This window comes from Barbus barbus (assembly GCF_936440315.1).
Source record: "Barbus barbus genome assembly, chromosome: 14".
Taxonomy (NCBI): domain Eukaryota; kingdom Metazoa; phylum Chordata; class Actinopteri; order Cypriniformes; family Cyprinidae; genus Barbus; species Barbus barbus.
In genome coordinates, this window is record NC_136742.1 from 2,593,895 (window position 1) to 2,617,902 (window position 24,008).

The window sequence follows — 24,008 nt, forward strand, 5'->3', positions numbered from 1 at the left end:
ACTAAGCAACAGAGCATCTGTTAATGATGCAGGTATGATGAAGTATTACGTCCCAAAGCTTGCCTACTATTCTGCTACAAACTCAAAAGTATGTACTTTTTCTTCACCAAAAGAGCACATACGTTTAGGGCATAGTAAGAGTAGGCGAACTGGGACGCAGCAGAGGTCTCTGGGCCTAAAGCGCTGCTTTGACACAAAAATAAAAGCATCTGATCGTGCATACCCCTCCATGTTTACAAACACAACATCGGGAGGTGCGGTCGTTTAATGACGTCACACGTAATTTGAAAGCGATGTGTGAATGGTGCTTTACCGGAAAAAAGACAGAACGTTGCCTGTGTGAACAGAGCATTTTTTAATTTACCGGGAAAGTCGTTCCGGTACTTTTACGGCAATTTACTGGTATTACTGTGTGAAAGGAACTGTATAGTGTTTAGCTGTGTGGAAAAACATATTCAGATTCTGTTACAGAAGTGCAAGCAAATTCAAAAACTTACAAAATACACACAGACAGTCAACAGGGTAAAACAAAGGTAAACACGGACAGTGTTTTTACAAGATAAAGAATTTGATGGAATATTTTGGATTATGACAAACTTGTGGAGTTTCTGGACAGATATGCTAAACTTCAAGTTAAAGGTATTCCTAACATGTTGGACCTTTTATTGAAAGTAGCCAACTTTTACCTGTTGAGACTGTGTTTGTGATGCTTGAGTTGGGGGAGGTGTGTCGTGAGAAACGGGCCGTTTGCTTAGGTTTACTGTTTGTAGTTCCATTAGATGACAGTAGTAGGGCACAAACTCTTTAATCCAGCTTTAACTATGTGTCACATGTCCTGAAAGGTGAAGCCTAAACATTTTGATCGCCCTCTCCATGTAAACGAATGTTACGTAAAGATGTTATCATCAGATTCAAAATTCATGCTTTATTTTTTGACATATTAGAGTTGAAGATGGATTTTAGATATCTACTGTATTTATATTATTCCTCACATCAGGCACTCCATAAGTGTTATATACAGTACTGAGTGAAAGTTTTAGTATTTTCAGCAGCTATAACATGGTTTAGTCTTCTGGCTTGAGTCTCAGTTTGCTCTGTTTCTTCATGTTACTCCAGACAGACTGATGATGATCAGATCAGATCTCTGTGTGGAGCACTAACATCTCTGTTTATGTCTGTTTTAGTTTGTGCATAAAACAAGAACATCTGTCAATCTGTCAATGGGGCATGAACACTTGTTTATCCTTTTAATTAAGCTCTGTGAGCCCATTGGTAGATATGTTCGTTTTAGTCATAAACTCAATTTCACAAAAAGCAAGACTTATCATCTTCTGCCGCTGAGTAAATGCATCTTGACTCTTCAGACATTCACACTGGAAAACAAGACAAAAATACTGAGGATGAACAGTGTGATCAGAAGGTAAAGGACCAGATATTTCCATATTCTAATTAAGCTATTTCTTTTTGTAAATTATTTTTAGTTAAAAAGTAATGTAGGTTGGTTGGGAATTTCCAATATTAGACTTTTAGGCATTGCTAAATCTCATCGTGTTCTCTAGGTCTCTAGATTTAGAGATCATATGTGACCCAGAGCCACAAAACCAGTCATAAGGGTCCATCTGTTTTAATGCATCATCTGAAAGCTGAATAAATAATCTTTCCATTGATGTATGGTTTGTTATGAGAGGACAATATTAGGCTGAGATGCAACTATTTGAAAATCTGGAATCTGAGGGAGCAAAAAAATCTAAATATTGAGAAAATCTCCTTTAAAGTTGTTCAAATGAAGTTCTTAGCAATGCATATTACTAATCAAAAATGAAGTTCTGATATATTTATGGTATTTACTTAATATCCTAATGATTTTTGGCATAAAAGAGAAATGTATAATTTTGACTCATACACTGTATTGTTGGCTATTGCTACAAATATACCTGTGTTACTGATGACTGGTCTTGTGCTGCAGGGTCACATGTGGGCTTGTTTTGTTCCCTTGAGTTTATCCTGATGGAAAGGGTTTGTGGGAAGCGCACGGTGATAATGCACATGAAGGCACTAGAGGTCAGTGGTGCTTCTGTTTCTCGTCTCAAAGCCTCTGTGCTGTTCTTTGAACTGGTCTTAGTTTTTGTACACTATTCTGTACAGACAGTCTTTGTCTCTTGCAACATTTTGATACGAGTTTGTGCCAAATATCATAATCACTGCAGTAAAGCTATGATCATTTGCTATCAGCACCACTGACATCTGAAAGAATGACGTTTGACTTGGTTAGTGGTCATCGAGGTCAGTCAGTGTCTGTCTCTCATGCTTTTGTTTAGGTGGGTTAATTCATTTCCACTGAGGTCAAAATCTTTAGGGAACACAAAATATTGATGGCTTCTGTAGTAGATAGTGGATTTTCTGTCTGTATAAAAATAGCTACATTTAAATGCACCCAAAAATAATCAATCTATAATGGGTCGATGTTTCAGTCGGGCTGAGAAGCCTTCATGTTTCAACAATATTATTATGTTGTTGAAAACCGCTGAGTAGAATTTATATACATTTAACATCACTACACAATAAATAATAATAATAAAAACATACAATAATGTTCAAATACCAATATACAACGTCAGTTTTGCGATTTATATAATTAATGATACCTAAATTGTATAAATTAAGGAACACAAAGCCCTGCCTTCCAGAGATTTTCTGAATACCTTATATTATTTTCACACACAAAAAGAAAAGATGAAAAAGAAGGGGGAAAAAACATATACATACATACATGAATCACTCCTCTAATCCAAAATAAAATAAGAGGTGGCCACAATTCCAGAAAGGATCTCTTCCTAGCTACAGCAGCCATCCTTTCCATTACCATGTGATCTAATAATACATTATTTAATGCAATGTTGGAGAATAGCTTTTTTAGCTATAGAGCAATGTAAACCAATTTTACATGATGTGGTGGAACATCCATCTCCAAGCATAATCCTAATAAACAGCACGACGGAGATAAAGGTATTTCTATATCGAGTACCATGTGCAATTTGTCTATAACCCCAGACCAAAGATTACAGGAGTACAATACCATAAAGAGTGAAGGTGTCTGTACTACCAAGATTACATTGAACACAAATGGGTGAATTGGTATTACCCATTTTATGTGTTTTTTATATATTGTGTAATATGTACTCTCCTGTATTGAATAAGTTGTTAATTGGAATTATTAATCATAGAAAAAGTATTTTTTACAAATTTGTGTCCATATATTAACATCATAAGAAAAGATGCATCCGAGTCCCACTTTTCAATAGGGAGATACATCAAATTATCTATACTGAGTAATAGTTTATATAATTTAGATAGCATTTTAATAAATTATTTGATGGTGCAAGTGTTCTGATCTGAGTTCCAATACAGAAGCGTATTGTGCTTAATATTCACTTTACTTCTGATTACTTCCTTTATATGTAAATAGTGAATAAATTCTCCCTTGGAAATGGCATAATGAGACGTTAAATCTTTAAAGGAAATAAACTTATTATCACACAATAAATTATGTAGATGAGTTATGCCACATTGACTTCTTACTAAAACAAAGAGGTCTCTTGTTAAAATAAAAATCAGGATTATACCAAATAGGATGTATACATGGGTCCATTGAAGAATTAGTTATATTTTGTATTTTCCACCAAGTTTTATTAATTTATTCTTAAAACAGTTATGTTTTTTAATGGATGTTCCAATAAAAGGTAGATCACCTAATTTAATATCCTTCATTATCTGAATTAATATGTATCCACTTAATAAGCAATTGTAACTGATTTGCTGTATAGTACATTAAAAATATTTGGAGCATCTAAACCCCCCTGTGATTTATTTATTTATTTATTTATTGTGAAGTTGACAAACTAATTCTGACTTTCTTATTTTTCCAATAAAACCAGATATAACAGAATTTAAAGATAGGAACCATTGAAAAGAAATAATTAATCTGAGGGAGGATTTTCATTTTGACGTTTGCTATTCGCCCTATTAAAGAAAGAGGCAAAGTATTCCAACGTTTTAAATCATTACTAATTCCCGTTAATACCGGAGAATAATTTAACTGAATAATTGCTGAAAGATTTGAAGAAATTATTACACCCAGATATTTCAAATGATCTCTAAAAGTTAATGAGAATAAGGATTGGGATGGAGGATTCCATGAATTAGCTGGTACTGAGCGTATCGTTGATTTTGTCCAGTATATAGTATAATCAGAAATCTGTCAATATAATGATATAGTCTTCCGCTAAGTTCCGTTAATGAATTAGCTGGATCTCGAAGATACAACAATATATCATCTGCATACAAATGAATTTTATGTTCCATATTTCCAATAGATATGCCTTGTATATTTACATTTTGGTGAAGTGCCGCTGCCAGTGGCTCGATGAAAATAGCGAACAATAAAGGAGATAGAGGACATCCTTGTCTAGTACCTCTTTGTAGTACAAAGCTATGTGATAATTTTCCATTCGTTACAACTGATGCCTTGGGTTCATTATAAATAGTCTTTATCCAATGTATAAACGAATTTCCAAAACCAAATTTGGTAACACTTTATTTGGATAGTCCACTTTAGACATTCTACTAACAGTAAGTAACTTTGCTACTACACGTCTACTAGCAAGTAATCTAAAAAGTAGTTAAATACATTACCACAAATGAGTAACCTAGATCCCATTAGTACAGGTACATCTCAAAAAATTACAATATTATGAAAATTTTCATTTTCTCTTGTAACTTATTTCAAAAAGTGAAACTTTCATATATTTTAGATTCATTACATGTAAAGTAAAACATTTCAAAAGTTTTTTTTGTTTTAATTTTGATGATTAGAGCTTACAGCTCATGAAAGTCAAAAATCAGTATCTCAAAATATTAGAATATTTACATGAGTTTCAATTAATGACCATCTCTACAGAATAAATTCTGGCTATCTCTTGTTCTTTGAAACCACAATAATGGGGAAGACTGCTGACTTGGTAATGATCCAGAAGATGAACACTGACGCCCTCCACAAAGAGTGTAAGTCACAGAGGGTCATTACTGAAAGCTGTGGCTGTTCACAGAGTGCTGTATCAAAGCATATTAAATGCAAAGTTGACTGGAAGGAAGAATTTGGGTAGGAAAAGGTGCACAAGCAAGCTTGAGAATACTGTCAAGCAAAGCTGATTCAAACACTTGTGAGAGCTTCACAAGGAGTGGACTGAAGCTGGAGTCAGTGCATCAAGAGTCTCCACGCTCAGACGTCTTCAGGAAAAGGGCTACCAAGCCACTTCTGAACCAGAGACAACGTCAGAAGCGTCTTACCTGGGCTGTGGAGAAAAAGAACTGGACTGTTGCTCGGTGCTCCAAAGTCCTCTTTTCAGATGAAAGTAAATTTTGCATTTGAGTGGAGAGGCACAGAACCCAAGCTGCTTGAAGTCCAGTGTGAAGTTTCCACAGTCAGTGATGATTTGGACTAACCCAACAATGCAGATGACCTGAAGGCCGCTATCAAAGCAACCTGGGCTTCCATTACACCTCAGCAGTGCCACAGGCTGATCACCTCCATGCCACGACACACTGATGCAGTAATTCATGCAAAAGGAGGCCCAACCAAGTATTGAGTGCATAGAAATGAGCATATGTTTCAGAAGCCTGACATTTCTGTTTAAAATATCCTTTTTTTATTGATCTTATGTAATATTCTAATTTTCTGAGACACTGAATTTTGGGTTTTCATTATCTGTAAGCCATAATCATCAAAATTTCAAGAAATAAAGGCTTGAAATATTTCACTCTATGTGTAAATGAATATATATATAATATATGGGTTTTAATTTCTGAAATGAGTGACAAAAAAATACTGACCTTTTTCACAATATTCAAATGTTTTGAGATGTAGCTGTAAGTACAGTTTTCATCGTGTAATCAGTAACAGACTACAATTTTGTAAGTAATCTACCGAGCTCTGGATGTGAAATAACATTTTTAATTTATGCATTTAAATGAATTATTTCTTATTAAAATGATTTTGGAATTAACATTTGGAATTTTATCCAATTAACCGAATAAATAATCAATTATTATATAGTTGTTCATTGCAGCCCTAAAATAGTTTTATTTATTAGGTTGTAATGAAGCTACTGGCCAACCGTTTATTTTATCCACTGTCATTGGCTGTGAGTGTGTGTTAGTGTGGACAGATGAGTGTGTAATTCATGAGTGTATTCATGTTTTGGACTGTCTCTCAGCGTCTCCTGCTGATCAATACGTTCAGAGGAAGCTCTAATTGAATCCTCGACTGACACGCATTCTGCTGCTCACTGTGGCTTACTGTCAAACACTGTGAGGGAACAGGTCGCCTTGCTCTTTCATAGTAAGATGTGCTTTTCCACATACTGAACTCAGACATCCTCTCAGTTAAACAGCAATTATGACATAATAATAAAGATCAACTCATTAGCATATAGCCACCATATCAACATCTGTTCAGTCTTCAGTGAAGGTGTGGTTTACTCACTTCACATGCAAAGAGTAGTTTCAGTCAAGAGTTGCTGCTGATGGTTGTCAAAGTAAAGATGACTTCCTTTGACGCAAGAGACTTTGACTAACAATATAGTCAGACTAGCAGCATGTAGGATCTGGACCGGCACACAGCAGCACTAATGACTCTAATCAGTAACCCTTTATTTTAAGGGGTCATAATACAGAGTACATTTACATTACATTTACATTTAGTCATTTGGCAGACGCTTTTATCCAAAGCAACTTACAATTGGGGAATACAAAAAGCGATTCATCTTGAAGAGGCAGTCAGACAGAGGAAGTGCTCGTAACACCAAGTCTCAGTCATTGTTCAAATAAGTACAAGCTAGTAGGTGGAGAGAAAGATAGAGGGACATTTTTTTTTTTTTTTTTTTGAGTTTAGGATGAAGTCAAGTACTGCCGAAAGAGATGAGTTTTCAGTTGTTGCTTGAAGGTTGCCAGAGATCCGGCGTTCCGGATAGGGGTGGGAAGATTAATCCACCAGCCAGGAATGGTGAACGAGAATGTTCTGGAGAGTGATTTTGAGCCTCTCTGTGATGGTACCACAAGGCGTCGCTCACTAGCAGATCTCAGACTTCTGGAGGGGATGTAGGTTCGTAATAGTGAGTGGAAGTAGGAGGGTGCAGAGCCTGTGGTAGATCTGTACGCAAGCATCAGTGACTTGAACTGGATGCGAGCTGCCACTGGTAGCCAGTGCAAGGAGATGAAGAGAGGTGTAACATGCGCTCTTTTGGGCTCGTTGAAGACAAGTCGTGCCACTGCATTCTGAATAATTTGTAGAGGTTTGATTGCGTTTGATGGCAGACCAGCCAGAAGAGCATTGCAGTAGTCCAGTCTAGAAACAACCAGGGCCTGGACAAGAAGTTGCGCAGCATGCTCTGTCAGAAAGGGCCTGATCTTTCTGATGTTGTGTAGTGCAAACCTGCAGGATCGAGCAGTCTTTGCAATGTGCTCTTTGAAGGTCAGCTGGTCATCAAAGATTACACCAAGATTTCTGACCGAAGTTGATGGGGTAATCATTGATGAGCCTAATTGAATCGTGAAGTCATGCTGTAGAGTCGGAGTGGCAGGGAAGACCAGAAGTTCCGTCTTTGCCAGGTTGAGCTGTAGGTGATGTTCTTTCATCCATGCCGAGATGTCCGCCAGGCAGCCTGAGATCCGTGCAGCTACCGTTGGGTCATCTGGTTGAAAAGAGAGATAGAGCTGTGTGTCATCGGCGTAGCAGTGATAGGAGAAGCCATGTGCATGCATGATGGGACCCAGCGATGTAGTGTATGTGGAGAAGAGGAGGGGTCCAAGAACCGATCCCTGAGGAACTCCAGTGATCAGTTGATGTGGTTGGATACCTCCCCTCCCCAGGCCACCCTGAAGGATCTACCGGTGAGATAGGATTCAAACCAGCTAAGTGGAATCCCAGTGATGCCCAGTGATGCGAGTGTAGACAGGAGAATCTGATGATTGACAGTGTCAAAAGCAGCAGAGAGATCCAGCAGAATGAGGACTGACGATTTGGAATCAGCCTTTGCAGTTCGCAGGGCTTCAGTGACTGAGAGTAGCGCAGTCTCTGTTGAATGGCCACTCCTGAAACCTGACTGTTTAGCATCCAGCTTGTTGTACTGTGAAAGAAACCGCGAGTAATTACCTAATTAAGTACTTAGTAGTAGCCGTTGTACTTACATGCAACAAAATGTATTTATCATGTAACTAAGTTATGGAACAGCCTGTAATTATGTAGTAATTATGTGTAGTGCAAGCTCTTGCACTACACACATATCTGCACAGTTCTGTTTTATTTAACTGGTTTGCACTCTATCTGCCATGTGCCTTATGCCACTTTATCTATCTCTTTCTTTATTTTTCTTCAATGTCCTCATTTTTATATCTGTATAGTTGTATGTACATATGTTTAAACTGTATTTATCTGTATTTGAACGTCTACTGTCAGTGTCTTAAATGTTAACTGTATGCACCAAGGGTCTGAGAGTAACACAATTTCAATTCTCTGTATGTATATGTGGAAGAATTGATAATAAAGCAGACTTGAACTTGAACTTGAAGATGTAATAGGAAGCTACTGTTACACATATGTAACAAACCGAGTCTGTACACCGCTACTAGTACACTTAAGTACAATCTTTATTTTAAGTAGCTTATGTCTGTGTACTTACATTTATAATTATGTTGTATAAAGTCTGAAACACATATGTAACAATCGGTCTGATATATATGTGTAACAGTTGCTGCCTATTACATCTACATAATAACAAACTGTAATTACTGGCTGTTCCATAACTTAGTTACATAAGTACATTTAGTTTCATGTAAGTACAATGGCTACTTAACTAGGTAATTACTCTGTATTATGGATACCTTAAAGTATTATAGTATTATAAAAAACAACACACTTCCTTCACATACCTGCTCCCGTCCAATCACAGATCTCTGTTTTGATTCTGTAGGAAGTTGAACTGTATTCTGTCAGAATGCACAAATGCATACACATCAAACCAGGCTCATGGGCTTGATTCAGGGAATACAGGAACTGATCCTGACTGCAGTGTAAGTCTCTTTGATTAGTGTAAATGTAATGTGGATGACCATCAGTGAGAGAGAGATGCTTTTTGGCAACGGACTGATGTGCTTACTTGATCCATGAATCTGAAATTTTGAGGAGCATTTATTTCTTCATCTCTCAATCATCATTGGATTGCTTTGGATTATATGTTTGGATCATTTAAATATCTTACTATACTAAGTCATATTTTTGTAGATACAGTATTATTGTGACATGATTGGTTCATAGATGGGTTTATGGTTAAAACCTGTCATGCGGTCAGCGTTAAGCGTGCAGACACACACGGTGTCTCATCTCGGATAAGCTCAGCTCTCTAATCCTCCAACACAGCTCATCCACTCATTTCCAGGAATCACTGCTGAATACTCCTCAGTTCTGATCTGAGAACATCTGTCTGCTTCAGATGCAGTGCTCTGAATCCCTGGATATTATTTAGGAAAGATGTCTCTCACCATAGTGCTTCTCTTGTGTGTTTCTGTTTCAGTTTGGTGTTCCGTTCACATTGCATTGTGTGTAATATTTTGCATTGTTAGAGCATCGCATTATGGTGTTTAGATCATGCAAACCCAAGATGGTTCATGACAGCGGATCACACTGCTATCGCATGTCTAACACATTACACTGCTTTGCTGTCTGTCTCCCGCAGATAAGTCCAGTTATGACATATAAATGCATGAATGTGAATATCAAGGGCACGACGCATTGTGATTTATTCTGATTTACTACAATATTCATTATTTCATATAAAAACCTTACTTGAAATAGATGTTAACTGAAATAAAACTTATTCTATTTCCCCTTGTTGCCAAGGCAGTTCTTACTTTTATTTACTTAAAATTAAAACTGAAACAAATAAATGTTTTTTTGTGTGTTTGTTTTAAAACAAAATCAATACAATTAAACCAAAATCAGAAAAAAAAATGAACGAAAGTAAATAGTATCTGAGTGATCCTAAAGTATCTCTGGGTCATTGTGATGCTTCTGATTGATTGGCTCTTTTTGAGATTATACTCATGCTTGAGAGATGAATTAAATCACACTTGACTGAAAATACCTTATAGTTTAACTGTATATTTGTATTATTATTTTAGTTAATGCACATCATTTTGTCATTGTTTTTGCTTTTATAGTAGTGTTAGGTTATTATATTGTGAAGTGTCACTTGTGCATCATTTATTTGGAGATTTCCTCGAGTGTTCGCATGTTTTCAGTGGAAGGCAGACGTTAATCTCTGGTTTGACTTCATCTCCTCTCAGTATAGATTTGGTGTGTTTGCGCAGACCTGTAGGTCGAAGGTTTCTCCGAGCTGCTGCTCACATGAGCTGTGTTTGTGCTGTGGCCAGTATCGATCAGCGTGTGTTAGTGCGCTGATAAGGAGCAGTGACAGATAGATGTATTTAGGAGCCGCTTCAGTATTCAGTGAGACTGCATTTCACAGAGCAGAAGAAATTCCAGCCTGACTGATGTTAATCAATCGTTTACATATGATACTGGGGATGATTGATGGTGTTACTGATGATAATGGCTAGAGAGATGATTGTTTTTGACTTCATGTGTTAATGGTTAGTGACTCTGGATAAAAGCACATGTTGTGTATGGTTGTGAAGCAATAATGTGTGGGTTGCTTTGTTACGTTGATTGTTGTGGTTTTAAGCGCTAATGGACTAATAATGGAGTAACAGTTTGAAAGGAAAAACTCCAGTGGTTGAGTATGTGTTGTGTGTCACATGCACACACAAAATATTAGTAGTGTTCACTGGACTCAAATTTAATAATAACTCCGCATAAGTGAGTTGAACAGTAATGTTTAAACTTCAATGACCCCTTTCCCTGTGATGCGCATTCATAACGGCCACATCTGTAACACTTGGTTATATTATATAGGTGTCTTTACACCGCTAAGGCTGCTCTGTGCCTGATCAAAATTCAATGTAAAGGCATAATGACTTAGAAAATCTGGGATAAATGATGCCTGCTCAGACCAGTGTTATTGTAGTATTATCAACATACTGTAAAAATAAACTGTTAGTTTTTAATTTTAAGTTTTAATTTAATTTTGTTGTGTTTTTATGTATGTCTATTTTTTTTTTATGTATTTTAGTACATTGAGGTAAAATATCTAAAATGATAACTGTTGCTATGGGAACTAGCTTTAATTTTAACTGGAGCTTTTTTATATTTTATTTCAGTTAACATTTATTGTGTTCCAATTTTTTTATTTTTTGTTTAAATATGAGCAACTGTGGCTTAGACCCAGTTCAGCCGCTAGTGTCACGCATACAGTTCTAACCGCTGTGCTTTAGCTCACCTACAGTAAATGCTAGCACCTTTGCAGTGTAACAGATATGTGCTTTATCCTGTTTAAACAATCATCAGAATCAAATTCAGAATGAGCTTTATTGCCCGGTATGTTTACACATACAAGGAATTTATTTTAGTGACAAGCTCCACAGAATGACAGCGACAAGACAGGACACAGATAATAAAAGGAATAATATAAAAATATATAAAATAGACAATATATGTTGTACTGTAACTGTCTCATCTCACACGTTTATACCCACAAACAGCCTCGTACAAACCACACCTGGGACTAATAAAACTCAATAAAAGCACCCAAGTCTCCAATCATTTACACTCTGTTTATTTGAGTCAAATATCTTTAGTGCTGGAGGGATGAGCAATGACTGATGGGTAAATTTCCCTCTGATGTTCCCTTATTCCCTGTACTGCTCTGTGACCTTCACACTGAACATGTGCACTCCTTTCAGATCTGTTCAGTCCACTTCATAGGGCCCTTGCAGTCAAAAGCAACGTACCTTCATCTCGGCCTATAACAGTGTCAGCATTAGTGAAGATGTTACTGTATTGTTCAGACTGTAAGAATGAACTGATTTGTCTCTGATGAGGCACTAGTTTGTCCTTCGTGAGTAGGCACGGATTAACACAGTGTAGTGCCCTAGGGTGAGCACATTTGAAGTGCCCCCCCCCCCCCCCCCCCTCCTCAAATATTCAGGAGCGCCTTCTGATCAATAACAAAAATTAGCTTCCCATTTGACTCCTTAAAGTGATTTACAGGGGCATTTTTTCCCCCTAATTTTATTAAAAGTATGTCATTGTCAAATTCAAAAATCTATATTTGTAAGTTTTTCCAAAATTTCTAATAAAAAATTTAAAATAAGAATAAGAACAGGTAGAATAATAAGAATAAGTTACCAATCAAAAGAAATGAGTTTCCACTACAAAGGTGGTACAGAAGAGCACAAAAGTGGCATGTAGGTAAATTTACAGACATTTACAGAGGCTCAGAGGTGGCATGGATGTTTTAAATTCATAACAATGTTTGCGAGATTAATATTTTAAATATAACATTTTGAAAATAGAACTTGAAATGATTTAAATAACTGAAATGACACTTTAAACATAAAAATAAAACTGCCAGCAGGTGGCGGCAAGTCACTGATTTTATCACTGAATCATTCATTTAATTGATTCGTTTGAACGGCTGATTCATTCAGGAAGTCTTCATCAATGGGTAATTGAATCACTGACTCTAGGTTCATTTATAAACGAAACACCGCTGTGTTTGAATGGAGATACGCAGCGGCTCAGCTGTTACTGTTTGAAACTATTTTCCTTGACGAAATAGAGCAAAATGAGGAAATATTGTTAAATGCATACAATGTACATCACTTTATATTAATTTATTGTTTATTGAACTGTTGTGTTAATTTTATATCACATTTGCAAACTCGCTTATAATCTTTAGAAGCTGTCACTCACTTCAGTTCATCGCAAACTCACAAAGCTCCACTATAATCAAGGAATCTCTTATTTACACCCTGTCTACACTTTGTTTGTTATAATGAGAGGATTTGTGAGCTTGCATAACTCAGCAATGAACACAAGTATTTTGAGCAGTGAGTGGATTCTGATTAACATTGCATTCAAGGAATCAACATATGTCTGCGATACATTACTCAATGCTGCACAAAAATATAAATTGGTGGGCTCGACTCGACGGGGAGGGGGCACATACACTGTGACCTGACCCAATCGCAGTTCTTTATATGCGTGCATATATTTGATATTCTCTCTGTATACATTGTATCATTAACTGTTCATTTTCTATGCATCTGCATCTCTTCCAGCAAAATAATATATACAAAATATTTGAAAGGTTTAGTCATTAACTTAATTACTTGGTCCCCCCCAGGGCACTCGCCCAATCCCGTCTATGAATAATCCAGCCCTGTTCGTGAGGTTAGTTAAAATGATGTGGTCCAGAAGTATTGACTGATGGTGTTGAGTGATGCTGTTATGAAATGATGAATGGCATGGTAAACATATTTTGACCGTAAGATGTATGAGCTGAACAACAGACGACGTTTGAGTTTGCTAGATGCCTCTCCTAGCAATTCTTGCTCAAATCCACATTAACACACCCATCTGAGATGTGCTTACAGACCAATTTGGTGTTTGCAAACAGCTATGAGGGTTTTTGTTTTATCTGGTGGCAGAAAATGACCGTTTTAAATTAGCAGTCCATGGAAGCCATGCAATAAAAGGTCATTTTTAGTGTATATTTTCTTCTTGTAATTCCGAGATCATGTCTCTCAAACCATCAGGTCATTCTCTCTTTTCCCCTCTGCTCAGAATCATGAGTTTATATCCGTCTTCTGAACTGACAAACTAGCTGTTGTTGAGTAAATAATCGAGTTATAAACTTGCATTTGTGAGAAAAAAAGTCAGAAATGTGAGATTTAAATATGTAAATGTTATGTTTAAATAATATTTCATGCTTTAAATGCTAACTTTAAGGCTAATACAATATGTCCCCTATGAACTCCATATATCAATATTATGCAGACCTGCTGTTTAAATCAAATTTATGCTTTAAAAGTAGTGTAATCATAGCAGGTTTAAACATCTGTTTTTAGCTTCAAATGGTATCTTTGACAACAGTATTTCTGACATCCAATACTGTTTTTTCCTCTTATTCCTCTTCAAAACGCACGCAGCTGCAAACTGTGACCTGTACTCCAAATTAGTCTACAGTATGTCTTAAATGTGCTGTTATTGATTTCAGGCATTTTGCAAACATTCACTTTGATTCAAACACACGTCTGCTGTCCGTAATCTGAACGTAAGAAGCACACCCCAGTCAATGTCCCATGATCACTACTGCAATCACAAGAGACCTCGGGACTCACTGAGTGACCGCTTGTTAAACAGCCTCTACAGCTGCTGAAGTGTGTGTGTTGTGTGTGTTCTGACCGTTTGTTGTTGATTGTCGTACTGTGGAGATGTGACTTCAAGCATCTCTCTTTCTGCATCAGTCTTCACGTTGGCATATGTGCAGTATGCATCTCTATAGTGTCATGGCAAGAAACCAGTTAATAGACTTTATAACTAGTCTGTGCAGTTATTTACTTCCCAGCCTCTTCAGTGATGATACAGCTAGAACAAGTGCTGGATTATTATCATTAACTAAAACTACCTGGGGGGAAACCAAAATGCTAAAAAAAAGGTAGTTCGTTTAAAACTGAACTGAAACCATTAGCATGCCAAATACAGTGTCTTCTGTGGTCTGATTAAATGAATCTGGGTCACACTTTAGTTTCGGGACAAATTCTCACTATTAACTGTGAGTTAGGAAGGTACCTGTTCAGTTTAGGTATGGGTGGGTTAAGGGATCTACAATATGCTCATGCAGAATATGGCAATAATATGTGCTTCATAAGTACTAATAAACAGCCAGTGCGGTGATAATATGCATGATAGTTACTAGTGAGAATTAGACCTTAAAATAAAGTGTTATATTAATCTGTGACTGTCATAAAAAAATTCCAAATGTTAATTTTCAAAGCAGTTATGGAAATAAAAACAAATTAAGAAGTATTTATTCAAAAGAAAAAAATTGTGAATCTGAACTGAAATGGGCGATATCAACAAAATAAAAACTATAATAATAACCCTTGAGCAGTGTGAACCCTAACATGAGCTCAACTGTTATAAGCAGGAGTCTTATCGAGGGTTTAATGATGTGTTGTTGCTGCAGTGGCCTCTTACTGTGGACTTTGGCTTCTTAAAGTTTGAACTGTGGGCTCTTTATAGCATTGTGTAACATTTATGGCATTAGTAATAGCGTGAGTCAGCAGCGTGTGACATTTCACAGAGTTAGCAGCAGCAGAGACACGTCTCACATTGTGTCCGGCCTCAGACGACCGGCTCTAATGCTGCCATACGACAGCCAGACTACAGGCTAATCGAATCTGGGTTCAGAGGAGTGACCGGGTCATCGGGTGGGGTGGTCATGTGTGTTTGTGTTAGATGCGGATGGGCTTGTGACTGTACTTACAGTGAATCTCACATGTCATAATTTACTTCAGAATCAGAAGACCATTTGTATTTGTTATTATATTGTGGAAATTGTATTTTGCATGAACAGCATTAAAGTGCTCACCCAAAAATGATCAGTTACTCACCCTCATATCATCCCAAACACAAAAGAAGATCATTTGAAGAATAATGGACACTGAACAGTTTGTAATAACATGGAAGTCATGTTTTTGATCAACATGAGGGTTAGTTAATGATGATTTTTAGGTTAATGATCACTTTAAGCAGCATTGTGTGAATTAGAGGCGATGTCTTTTCTGCATCGAAACAGAATCAGTCTGCTAAGGACTTACTGTACAATGTCTGTGAACGATCAGCTGAGACGAGGAAGACATTATGTGAAGTTTTTCATGGCAATGATGCACGTTTTCCCCAAAAACTTGTGTCCAGATGTTGGTTTCTAATTTCATTCTGAAATCGTTCTTGGTGATGATTCTCATTACTGTAATACAATAAGGAACACCATTCTGCCTGGACACAGTGATAAGTAAAGGAAGGAAGCTGGAAACTGTGTCCAGCCCGTGTGTGTGTGTGTGTGTGTGTGTGCGCACCTACTTAGGCTTATTTTTGGGACAAAATTGTACCCAGAAGTGAACTAAATCTGACAAAACTAGGTCCCTATGATTTCAGCGATGAAACAGAATCCAGTCATAAAAATGGGATTTACTGTATAACACGAAATATTGTGGAATTTGGCAAATTTTGGAAACCATTAATTCAGAAAACAGAAAAGAATTGGGGGGGGGGGGGTAATATTTTTTTTTTTTTTACTGTAACATTCAGAACAATTATTTTTTTTGGTTAAGGTTAGTGTTGATTTGGCTTAGGTTGTAGTATGTATAGCTATCTTTATACAAAAACAAAAGCCACTAGAATGTCTCTATTTACTATAGATGAGTGTGTGTGTGTGTGTGTGTGTGTGTGTGTGTGTGTGTGTGTGCATGTTTATGTGGTTTATGAGGACACAAATGTGTATAATGACATGGGTATGACAGAGGTATTACAATATGAAGGTGGTTTATGAGGACACTGCCTATGTCCCCGTAATTCAAAAGGCTTAAAAAACATACTAAATGGTGTTTTTTTGAAAATCTAAAAATGCACAAAGTCTCCTGTGAGGGCTAAGTTTAGGTGTAGGGTTGGTGTAGGGCAATAGCACACACAGTTTGTTCAGTATAAAAACCATTACGCCTATGGAGAGTCCCCATAAACCACAAAAACCAACGTGTGTGTGTGTGTGTGTGTGTGTGTGTGTGTGTGTGAGAATCTCACCAGCACTTTGTTGAAAATACCAGGATAGTTAATGAATTGTAAAACCTAATTAGCTGTTATTTTGTCTGGTAGTGTAATTAGTAATGTAATGGCTTATAGTCACTGTCAAGTGTAATATGAGGTCATTTTATTGTCAGAGCATTTGATGTCAGATTAAACTGTGATTAATGAAGCGAGCACACATACACACACACACATGGCTGTTTTTATTTGCACAGAAATCTCTTGCTCTGGATTATGAGTGTGTGAGCAGCAGCCAGATGTATGTTTTAAGCTCTGTTAGTTCACTGAGCTCAAACACACACACACACACAGAGCAACAAGCCGCTGTCCATTCCAGAGCAATTATTCAGGCTGGCATGAGGATGGAGGCGGAGCTACAGTCGGCCAATCTCCCACCAGCCCCTCCACTCACACACACACACGCGCTTGCATAATCGCAGTGGAGCGAGAGACAGTCGCACGCTCATGGCTGGATTGTACCGCTGCTCCTGCGCTTGAGGACAGAGAGGCTAGACAAAGGCAGGCGTGATGGGGCAGCTGTGCTGCTTCCCTCTCTCCAGACCGGAGGATAAGCTCAGTAAGTGTTTGGGTTCAGGGATCTGTGAGCGTCGTGAGCGCCGAGGCTGTCTGGAGGATGCTTGAGCTCGGATGGTTAGCGTGATTTCCTTCGCTGATTGGGGTCTGGCTGGGGGGGGGGGGGGGTGACTGTGCTCTGGATGTGTGCATCAGCAAACCCACTGAAAAACCATTTAGATGCGTGATAATGACATTTAGGTCTAGAATTAGGGTTAGGATCATGATCAGATCAGGTCAGTCTGTAATGAAGGTGCACCAGGCTGGAGAAAGAGAACTGTAGCTTTAGATGAGGAGAAGTGTTGTGGAAGAACTCCTGTAACATCTTTGTAGTCTGCTAGTCGTGCTTCACTGTTGTCTCTTGTAGAGTATTTATGTTGTGCATGACGTGTTCTTGTCATTTCACATCACCGTTCCTAAATGCGGTGTAATCTATGCTTCAAGTGGAATTGAAATATCATAATTAAGTCTGATCATATGAATGGTTGAGTAAAGTCATATTTACAAGTGGGAAGCTCTAATTGTAGATGATGCACGAGTGGTGATGTTGGAAGTGTGTCGAATAAAAACAATGGCAGAAACACTGATCTGTAATATATCTATAATCTGTAGTTCACTGAGCAGCTCTGTAGTGAATTATAATAATTGATTTTGCAAGTAATTTAAATTTTACGTGTAATCGTTTTAAAGGCATGATGTATGGAACAGCTTATAAAAAACAAGTGTTAATCGACCGACTTTCACATGTAAGCGACAAACATTTAGTTGAGATACCAAGTGATAGAAATGAATAATTTTCATTATTTTGAATTCAGATGTACTTTTTGTGTTTTCTGTTTATCAATATATCTTGGCATTGATGGTTCCACAAAGAACCTTTAACATTTATGAAAACTAGGAGAGTAGCTATTTTTTAAAATAGTATTAAAAGTATTACTAGTATTACTATTTTTTACTAGTTTTTTTTAAAAGTAAGTAAAAGCAAAAAGTAAAGTAAGCTATATCGCATTTGAGGATCCTGCAGGTGGCAACTCGTTTATAGCCTTTTCTCACAGCAGATAGAATAATTACATTTATCATTTTGATGGCAGATTGTAATCCAGATAGGATTATGTGTTTATGAAACTAAATTAAATTATATTCCAGTTTTAAATGTGCTTCTGATTACAGATATTTTGGGATTACACAAGCTTTGTATTTTAAAGAAAACCAGTTCGAAGGAAGCATAGTTTGCTTTTGTGGGTTAAAAGAATTTCTAAATCTGAAATTCAAATGGTATGAAAATTAGAGATTAGACTGTACAGAAATTGAAATCGACACGCTAATACACACTATACTCATAGTCACGCAATGCTGATGTTGTTAACATTAATCATTTGAGAACAAAGTAGAAGAAGAAGAATAATTTGCACGGTTTGATGTGATATGAGCTAACGATCTTTAGATGAAATCACTGTTGGTAGCACGATTTATGGTAATGCTTCTTTCCTCATTTGGTCAGAACAAATGTGGCAGACTTGTTACTTGTTCAGATGACAATATCCGGTGAAAATTCTTATTTGGGTCATATATTCCAAGACGTAGGCTAGAATCTGTGATTCCTAAGTACTACTCAAAGCATTAGATTCATCTGTGCTGGAGCCGTGCCGCTGCACAACCCCATGTAATGAAGATTATTGCACAAATAACTGCAATTACAGATTTTCAAACAGAGATGGCGACAAAGAAGAAAAACTTATGGTCTGCAGCTTTAAGATCCAATTCTCACTATTAACAAACCATTAACTACGACTTTTCCCTCAATATACTCTTAGTTTGCTGCTCGTTAATAAGCAAGTAAGGTAGTTGTTAAATTTAGGTATTGGGTAGGATTAGGGATGTAGAATATGGTCATGCAAAATATGTGCTTTATAAGTATTAATAAACAGCCAATATGTTAATAATAGGCATGCTAATAATCAACTAGTTAATAGTGAGAATTGGTCCCTATGCTAAAGTGTTACACAAAATAATCTATGGAATTACTGTGAAAACCTTCTTGTGGAAGCTTTGTTTTAAGAGCGGGGGCTACTGCCATGTTTTGTTCGGTGCAAGCTTCCCATTTTGAAGGCAGCACAATTCCACATTATTTTGACATTAGGATGCATCTCTCAGTCACCCCAGAGAGGGGCCTCCACAGAGCCGCGGGGCCCCACAGCGATCCGTCATTGTTTAGATGAGCCTCAGTTTGACGGCGGGGAGTGCAGACGCAGCACATGGTGCGCACTAAAGCTTGTGTCCTACTTAGAGCTCACATGACGGTGAGAAGCAGTAAGTCAGGCTCGAGAGAGCAGCGCGCTGTATGCATGGGGCTCAGAAATACAGTGTGTTTATGAGGCTGACGGGGTCACGGCGAGAGCTCAGCGTGTGTGTGTGTGTGATGCTCTCCGAGCCGGAGCTTTGTGTTAAAGCAGTGGGATGCATATAAATAATAGACACTGACATACACACACATGGCCTTCTGCACATTCACACGCTGCTGTCGGATGTCCTGGAGATGAGGAACACAAACACGCGCACCCCTGAGGAACAGCGTTAGATGCTGCTCTCTTAAAAACGACTCAGTAGATGAACAGAGGCTGATGACTTTCTCTTCTGCTGTGTGTCTTCTGTTTGCTGAGATGAACTGAAGGACGGTGATGCATCAGAGCAGAAATGCCAGCCTTGAGCTCAGAAAGTACACGGGTGTGTGTGTGTGTGTGTGTGTTTGTTTGTTTGTTTGACTGTGTGTGTGTGTGTGTGTGTGTGTGTGTGTAAGGTCAGATTTGATTATCTTGTGCGGTTCTCCAGAGATAAAGCGCACACAGATAAGAGCTCCCAAACTCACAGAGCTCTCAGCGGCACACCAAAAATAATGTTGGACACGTCTGTGTATGATTCACTTTTTTTATGAATCTTATTTGAGCTAAAGCTGATTTGCCAAATTTTCAGATTTGAGACTAAACTAAAAAGCATTATGAATCACCAAGAAAGATCTGTTTCCAGATTGAAGGCTTGTTCACACAAACAAACAACAGCGCTTCAGTCAGCAGTAGCAGTCGGCCGAGAGGATTTTATGATGGCCAGTGCTGACATCTGAGAGGTGCACGATGATCGTAGAAAGCTGATGTATATCAGGGTGTGTTTGCACGACAACTGTGGACTAAACATTGAAAAGTTTTGCATACAGACAAAAACATTGTAGGAAAATGAACCCCATTCACACTGATCTGTGAAAACGACTAAAAGGCTGTTTTATTCATGCCAGGCCAGTAGATGGCGATGTCACTTTAAGAAACTCACACATGCATATAGACTAAACATGTAATATGCATGGACATGACCTCACCGTTTTCACAAATTAGCATTTTTGTAGTTTACGCAGACACAATCAATGTGTAATTGTCAAAAACTGGCACTTTGAAATCCATTTGGGTTTTCAGGTTTACCAACAGCCAGAGCGCACAAAACGCTTTCCGTTTTTAGTTGAGAGCAGTGTTTTGTAAACGCCACCTTATATTGCATTTGGAGTCACAGAAATGGCAATAATTTTTGTCGAATAATTTGAACTTCGTAAGTTGAAAAATAGACCTGCTTTAAACTTTATATAGAATCTTTTCAATTCTGCAATTAGGGTTAGGTTAGGTTTTCACAAATGAATGTTTTATATTTTATTTCTATAATAGTCTTTCATTTACCATTTATTTTTTTTGTTTAACATTTCTGTCTCATAATTTATTAAGCGGAACCGTTAAACACAGACAGTGAGCTAATGAAGATGAGAACAGGAGCTCCTGTGCTGTTTGTCTCAGTGCTGTCAAAATAAAAGTCCCGCTTCCAGCACTTATTGCCAAACAGAAAACGTATTGGTAATCAAAAACTGACAATTGTCAATTCAAGTTAATTATGGTCTTGGACACCAAGTGCGAGACAAATTGTAGATGAAAGGCCTGTTCACACCAGGAGCAAGACAATATTGTCAAACTGAATGAAAACCAGCTTCACTCCAGTACAATAGATGGGACTAATTGACAACCAAATTGACTCCAGTGCATTAGATGGCTGTACAAATTGCCATTTTTAGCCCATTTAGGCAGTGGCCTTTCTGAAACATGTCACAGTTGCACTGGAGAACCAAAAACAGCTCTACACCGGCTCCTTAAAACTGCTGCCGTGAACCATGTAAACCATATGACTACACTGACGAAAGAAAAGGTTGATTGGTTATATACTTATATGAGCATTATAAGTAGCTCATAATGGTACAAAGATGAATTAAACAAATTTGGACATTAAAAATGTAAGATGTGAAAAGCAAAGGCCATGATAGGGCATGCTTGTTTGTTGGCAGGTTATGTAGTAACAGTTTTGGCATCATTGGCTCTCAGGCAGTGCAATTGTGGGCTGTTACTGAGAGACTTACTGGCCACGCACCAGCACCGTTTCACTGGAACTGAGTTCTTGAAATAGCAGCTGGCGCTTTGCTTTCTAAAGTGGGTGGAAAACAAACAGACCATCCTAAATGCACATTGTTCCTCGATGGGAAGCACTGGTTGATTAGAGGTGAGACGGCTCATAACACTGATCTCTCCAGCACAGATCCTGACCTCAGGCCCGCAGGAGAGAGACAGGAGATGAGGCTTCCTGAGGAAATGCCTTCAGAGAAACACAGACATGCATTCTACACACCCACAAATCAGTGTCTGAACCGGTGATTAAAGGGCGAAAACAGCATAAAACTTGCTTCAGGATATTTTTTTTAGAGAATATATCTTTGAACTGACCTTACTTCAGTGGTTACTTAAAGGAATAGTTCACCCAAAAATGAAAATGTGCTCACCCTCAGGTCAAGATGTAGATGAGTGTGTTTGTTCATCAGGTTTGTATAAATGTGTCTCTGCATCAGTGTCTCAGCAATGGATGCTCTGCAGTGAATGGGTGCCGTCAGAATGAGAGTCCAAACAGCTGATAAAAACATCACAATAATCCACACCACTCCAGTCCATCAGTTAACATCTGGAGAAGACAAAAGCTGAAACAAATCCAGCATTAAGATGTTTTTAACTAAAACACGAGTCCATAATCCATAATAACGCTTCCTCCAGTGAAAAAAGTGGTCTGGTCTGAATCAGGAGAGAAATCTGCACAGATCAAGCAGCATTTACAGTCCAAAACAGCTCTAAACAAGCTTGTGGCTGGATTTTGATGCGAGAGACAACAGGAGATGCACTTTTTCACTGGAGGAATCGTTATTATGGATTATGGACTTGTTTTAGCTGGAAGTGACAGTGATTTATTACAATTTGTCATTGAACAAAAATCAGGAATCGCAGGCTTTTGTACTACGTTATGTTGAAACACTAAAACTAAAACACTGTAACAGTAGAGTATGAGAAATCCGTCACATTTCAAGTGAGAAACCTACCCCAGTGTCATAAACGTAGCTCTCGGAAGTCACATTAATTATTACTGATGATCAGAGCACAGAGATGTTGAAACTGGAGCTTCACACCAGAGTCCATTTAGCCTTCTTCAGTTTTTCAAATCAAATCTAGATGTAGCGTTAATGAAAACTCGTGCATTTCATTTGTAGTCTTTTTATTTAATGCAGAAAACATCACAGAAGTGTAAAATGAACAAAAGCCAGTCCAAGTCTGATCCAGCGCTTGCATTTTTCAAGATTCCTGGCTGATTTTGAGAACAGAATGAATGAAACTCCATTAACTAGCCAACTCTGGATATCTTGACTTACATGTGTCATAACAACACCCTTTCACCACTGTTAAAGGAGTTTTCCACAAAAAAATGAAGTTTGTACAGGATGCATCCAATAGTTCAGTAAAGCTTGATGGACAACAAGGCTTCTCAGTGCAGTGATTTGATTGGCTGTTTGGCCTGTCAGTCATTTATCTGTAGTAAGGTCAATTCATTGTCTCAGTGATTAAGAGAGAGTTTTTTGCTGTATTGTTAGGAAAGTTTTTCCCAGATTGACCTCACAAGAATCAGATGCTGAAGCTGGTGCTGGCTGGATCGTGAGCAGAATGTGAGAGATGTGAGATCTGGACTGTAGATGATCAATGAGTCAAACATAGTGCAAGAAGTGATTTAAACCATGAATTGATTGATTGGATGTTGTAAATGTATGCATTGCTTCTCAGTTTTTTTTAATGTATTTTAAGTGCGTCTCATAGGCTTTCTGATGCTCAAGCAGATCAATGTTATGAAAGCATCCCAGTGTTTTAATGTGACTCTGAAATTGTTTAAACATCAAACAGCATGTTGCCAATTTAATGTAGCCAGAATCTGTTTCAGGCGAGAATAACAGAGACACTGGAGAGGCTGGTGTTGTGTTTTGGCCTGTGATTTGATGGCTGATTCAATTAACACCAGTCAGTTATTGTGTTGTGGTAAACAGGGCACACAGTACACAGTGTACTGATATGAGCATCGAATCAATTATGCTGCACAATTAAACAAGTAATCGAGATGATGATGATGCAGTTCGTCGTGAAGTCAAGTCAAGTCAAGTCACCTTTATTTATATAGCGCTTTTTACAATGCAAATTGTGTCAAAGCACTGCACAATATCAAAAAAAGG

At 37.8% G+C, this 24,008-nt stretch overlaps 1 protein-coding gene across 8 annotated transcripts in view; it reads left to right on the plus strand.

Annotated features, from left to right (window-relative positions):
- Positions 1 to 24,008, plus strand: part of akap7 (A-kinase anchoring protein 7) — a 41,984-nt gene that overhangs the window by 14,240 nt on the left and 3,736 nt on the right. The window contains exon 8 of one of the 8 annotated variants that reach the window (XM_079434133.1): positions 1,967 to 2,061. The exons of 6 other annotated variants lie outside the window; for them this stretch is intronic. In XM_079434133.1, the coding sequence (XP_079290259.1) occupies positions 1,967 to 2,061 (95 nt within the window). Of the gene's footprint in view, positions 1 to 1,966; positions 2,723 to 24,008 lie in introns of those variants that run through there. One more of the 8 variants, XM_079434129.1, reaches the window with a different exon arrangement.